The 5628-nt window shown below is 44.5% G+C and overlaps 1 protein-coding gene across 1 annotated transcript; it reads right to left on the reverse strand.

Annotated features, from left to right (window-relative positions):
• Positions 1 to 317: 317 nt before the first annotated feature.
• On the reverse strand, positions 318 to 1751 carry kcns2 (potassium voltage-gated channel modifier subfamily S member 2). The gene has a single exon (XM_076279531.1). The coding sequence runs from the start codon at positions 1749 to 1751 to the stop codon at positions 318 to 320; it is 1434 nt and encodes a 477-aa protein (XP_076135646.1).
• Between the last annotated feature and the right edge of the window lie 3877 nt (positions 1752 to 5628).

Raw genomic sequence — 5628 nt, forward strand, 5'->3', positions numbered from 1 at the left:
TAAAGCACATATAGAACAGCTCATGTATGTTTTTCCTGATACCACTCACAGGATTCTTGCCATCCATGCTACAGGTTCATTCTAATTAAGAAATACATTGGGACGCACACTTGATTTTACAGACACGGAAAACACTGGTTGTATAGTTAAAAGCACATCAGTGTAACTTTCGTGATATCCACTGATTTTTACGAAGCCTGTGGAAGCTATAGGTCTTCATGCAATGTTGTTTCAGTGTGCGTGTAGCATTTTTAGGCAGTTTCAGGTGCTTGAACTTGCTTGGAGCGACTTCTCTTACGAAGACAGTAGTCGATAAGTCAGTGGAGGGACTCGGTAAGGCTATGCTCACTCGGTGAGCTCCGGCTCATGTTTGACAGGCTTGCCATCAGGGATTTCACCTTGTGGGCGTAATAGTTTCTTAGGTTGACAGAAGGAACTTCTTTAATGCCCTCGTCAAAGTCGCAGCTCTTCATTGCGACCTCTAGCTGTTTTTGTCTCTTGTAGAAAAGAGAAAATTTGTTGAAAATGAGTGTGATCGGAAGCACGACGACCAGAATGCCAGCAAGGATGCACGCCGATGCGGTGAGCTTCCCGGCAATGGAGACGGGCACGACGTCACCATATCCCACCGTCGTCATGCTCACTGTCGCCCACCACCAGCACGCGGGAATGGTGTTGAGGTCATCACTGTCCTCTTTCTCAACCGTGTATACCATCACGGAGAAAAAGGACACCCCCACTGCAAGGTACAACAGTAGGAGACCCACCTCTTTGTAACTGTTCTTGAGAGTGGCACCCAGCGAGCGAAGCCCAGTGGAATGGCGCGCGAGCTTCAGAATGCGGAAAATCCTCATCAGCCTCAGCACCTGAGCCACGCGCCCCAGGTTGGTGAGAGCCGGGCTGCTCTCGGCCACCAAGTTAATGACAAGTGTGAGGTAAAAGGGCAAAATTGACACAAGGTCAATTAAATTCAAAGGGTGCTGAAAAAAGTGTAAAAGATCTGGAGCCACGGCGAACCTGGCGAGCAGCTCAAACGTAAACCACCCAATTCCAAAGAGCTCTACAATTTCAAAGCGCGGATCCTCCAACGGCTGCCCGTCACTATCCAACACAACAAACTCGGCCATACTGTTCATGCACATGGTTACAATGGACCCCAACACAACAAGAATGGAAAACACGCTGATTATTCGACTGGGAACCGAGTACCCAGGGTTGTCTAGCATCAGCCAGATTCTACGTCTAACACTTCCTAGTGGTTGCTTGTCAAACTTTGTGGCATCATTGTAGAATTCTAAAATCTCGTCAAAGGAGGATGCAGTGCTTCCCTCCTCACTTTTGTCATCCCATTCGTCACGGTTGGGTTCCATTATACGGCAATGATATGCATTGCTGCAACAGGAGTCTATGAAGAACTCGTTGATACCCCAATATTCGATTTCTTGACTAAATGAAAAAATACAGAGTTCTGCCATAACATGTAAACGCCCAGTGTTGTAGAAATTCAAAACATACGGGAAAAGCGCCGGGTTTCTGTCGAAGTAAAACTCTTTCTCGGCGTCATCATAGTCATCACACAATTCCAGAATGGCATCTTTTGACTGGCATCGGAGCAAACGTGCCAATCTGGTCTCTGGGAACCGAGACAACATATTGGACAGGAGACGTTTCTTGAATCCTCCAACGTTAATACGTATGACATTTTCCTCAATGTTTGTTCCACTCAGGTCCTCGAGACTCTGGCCAGTCATGTCTAGAGGGTGATGCAGGCGCGTGTGGCGTAGGTAACAGGTCCTACACAGAGGGCACACACAAAAGAAGTATTTTGTAAATCAAGAAAATATGTGAGTTCTGACATTGTCCCTGAGATCACACACATGTTCTCGTTTAAGGTGTTAGCAAATGTCAACATTAAACATCGAAAGCAGCGTACTCGCCATACAATTGCTCACACAAGGTCAGTTTGGAACATGCATCCACATTTACTATTTATTTACATTTAGGTCGTTTAAAGTTAACCAGAACACCATAACACATAGCCTACTCCATGCGTAGCCTAGCTCAATTATATAGTAAGTTAAATTCTAGCAAAGTTGAGCAGGTCAAATATTCATCAACTGGAAAAGAGAGTTGCGCGCATACTTACAAAAAGAACTATCAGTTACAAGATTTCCTTGTTTTCTACCAAATTGGACTTTAAACTCCATGGGCGCTGCAAATCCAGCATGCACGTTGTGGCTACAGAAGCGTCTCAGAATGTATCCAGTGAGAACCAAGTAAGGTGCTTCAATGTCTGGCAAGCATTGTCTCTCAAAGACGGGGTTCCCGCCCGGCATCCACCGTGTTGTTTTCGTCAGATGTTAAGAGCGGTTCATTGAGCCCATTCTCTTGTGATTGGCATGGCGATAGCTCACTGTTAATGAAAGGCATTTTACAGTGTCACGTTTCCCTCGGCTGTCCTCGGTGGAGGGACTCCCTCGCATCACCATGCGCTGTCTGTTGCTGCGCAGCAACACGTAGGCTGACCGCTTCCCTTTTGGAATGGTTTTAACACCTCCGTGGTACTGAAAGGGACAGCTCCGGAGTCACGAATACCTCTGAAGGCGTGTGTGCTCGCGCAGAGATATACACATCTGCACAGAAAGAAATTGCTATCCAACCTACACGATCTCCTGGTAGATATAACATGTGTATTTAAAAACGAAATACGTTTTTCCTAATAGTATCAGAGATAGAGGTATAATAAATTAAAATATCATTTTTTTGGCGGAGTGATTTCTCTCTGTGATTGTATTGTACTGGGCATATCCATTTTCATTATTTCCACATTACTGTAAGAAGGAAATTTAAGGGCGACAACAATATCAACTCTATCTGATGAGAGTAGCCTATTCCCTATACCAAAATCGAAGGCCTTTTAGCTATTCTAGGTCAACCTTTAGAGATTGTCTGTGCTCCCCCGTTTGAACCTACTCTAACCGTCTTCTGGAAAAAATGTTGCTTTTAAAAGCTCCACATAGGGCATGATTAGAAGTAGCCTTTGCATTGAAATCAATTACGTTTTTCTTTGCCAATATTTCTATTCAGCTGCTGGCATCACTGTGTTCAAATCACGGTAGTCATGCAGCGTGTGTCAGGCTCCTGCTGAGCCAAACGACCCCGTGTGGGGACCACAGTCCGTGCGACGCGCGTGTTTTCTGCGCATACATGATGCTGTAGGCTTCCAAGACTTTTGCTGAAGCTTCAGATGAAACAGACAGGCAGAGGAGTGCGCTGCTGTCTACTGTAGCTTATGAGACTTGGGAGCTTTTAAATCTGGGTCACTTTACATGCTGCTCGCTCTTGGCAGGCGCTGCAAATGTTTTTCAAACTCGCACCAGGCTCCTATCTTTCTGGAGGGATGTTTGTGTGTATGTGTATGTGTGTGTGTTGGGGGGGGGGGGGTTATGTGGAAAACGTAGATTGCTATACGTTTTCTGCTGGGATTTGCTCAGGGAAAATACATGTGTAACCAAGTGAAACACTAATGTCAAACACGATCAATTTAAGTGAGCCCATAGTTACGATTCCTGCCATTCCATCTCCATTTCGGTTTTGCGTGTAGGCTAATCTAATAGACCAGCCGTTCACCTAATGGCGGTTGAAGACTGAAGTTCTTGACTTCTTGACTGACTGGGATTATTTCCTGTCCTATATCATCCTGCTGCGAAAAGAGTTATGTCAATATTACCCTCTCTGCGCATGCCTGTCCATGTTTGTATCTTTTATCACGCCTGCAGAGCAGAGTATGTTCATGTTTCAGAGGCGTAGGAGTCTGACTGGCCTATATACACATATCTGCACTCACAGAGCCCAGGAGCGAAACTTTGAGTTGAACATTGGGGGGCTTGAGCCCTGCACTTCATCGTGCTCTATAAAATCCATCATTTCCTTTTACATTTCATTCATCATGATGATATGATTATTTTATGTCTATGTGTGTGTGTGTGTGTGTGTGTGTGGGGGGGGGGGGGACTTTTACTGGCTTTGATTATTGAAGGGTTCCAACTCCCCACCCCCCATATTTTGCGAATATGTCAGAACCCTTTCTTTCCCTGCCTTCTCCCTCTCTGTATCTCTTGTCCTTTTTCGTTTCATTCTTTCCAAGAAGAGTTACAAGATAAGCCTAATCGACGACGGTCGGGAATAAGTTGGCCGCCATTGGTTATGATAATCATCAGGTGGTCCTCCAGATATGACCTCCACGCCTGGGAGAATTTTTTAACCATTAGGCCAATGTGATCAGGCTAGCGTGATGATTGATGTTGTCAATAAAGCCAGCCATATGTTCTGCTCTGAATGCATGCCAAGACCTCGGGACCTGTGGAGTGAATCAGTCAAATGAGATGGAAACTGATTTATATGTGCCGTAAAAGAAAACTGTTAGGCTAAGTCATATTACTCACACACATGTCTGGGAAATGAGGCTGTCTCCTGTAGGCCTACCTCTGCTCGCACACCGCTGCCATAAATTGTCAGCGAGTCAGTTTGATGCTGCTGTCTGCATTTAAGTCTAGAATTCGACTATTGAATGACCATGTGTCTTTTAAGCAATTCATTTTGCTTTTTTTAAAAAAAAAGATGTGTCCTATAATCCAATAATATACTAAATGTACCTATTTCGCAAACAAGCTGTTTTAACGTTCTTAATTAACAGGGTACCTACACAATAATATACTGGCCAACATCGGCCTAGTGTGCGCGCAACTCTCCATATTCACAACATAGGCCTACCTCAGAATGAGCTGTGGATTTGAAGGGAAGCCACATCATTGCTCAGTCATCCATTTGCTTAAAAGAGACCTATTCAACGAAACAAAAGGCTATGGCGTAATCACCTTTGGGCAAAGAGGGCAGCTGCGCCGTGGCCTACATGCTGTCCGTGAAGCAAAGCTTTTTGCTCGTTCCCCTCATGCAGTGATTCACTGTAGTACCGGTACTTCTCTAAATGGTTCGGCTGCGGATTTGTATAATTGCTATTTCATACGATATCTAGTATTCACACAGCGAGTGCTGTTAAATATGAGTAGACCTAAATGGAAATGACTGCATGCCATGGATACTTGAAAACTTGAGAATCGCCCTATAATGCACAAAACACTACGGGCCGGGTACAACCCTGTGTCTCACTGACTTGTTGAGAAGCGTTAAACCGACGTGTTGTCGTCTACAAGTACTGTCCACTAGATGGAGACTCTAAAGTTAAATTTGGGCAGAGTGGACAATGGACATATGGACTGCTTGGGTTGTTTGTGTCTAATAGAAGACAATTGACACAGCAATTCACAAAGCATTATTCACAAAGTTCCCCTGCAATATTACGGGGAGGACGTGTTCCAAAGAAACTTTTTTCGATGTAGACGAGGAATTATAAGATATGGTCTATAAAGCCTCTTCGATCTTGCACACAATGCAATGCATGTTATTATATTGCTGAGGCCCTTCCTTGAGCGCAGTGGCGATAAGGAATAAAACAGCCCAGCTCAATAACTTGGCAGCTTAACAATGCAAAACTTCCTCATTGTGTTTACTATAGACATTTTCACATCAGTTAATGGTTTTCATTCAAACTGGTAAGACAAGCTCAAC

This window comes from Alosa pseudoharengus, unplaced genomic scaffold (assembly GCF_046254945.1).
Source record: "Alosa pseudoharengus isolate Yale_2024_CS ecotype anadromous, Long Island Sound unplaced genomic scaffold, YU_APseudo_1.1 YU_APseudo_1.1_scf_12, whole genome shotgun sequence".
NCBI classification, from domain to species: Eukaryota; Metazoa; Chordata; class Actinopteri; order Clupeiformes; family Clupeidae; genus Alosa; species Alosa pseudoharengus.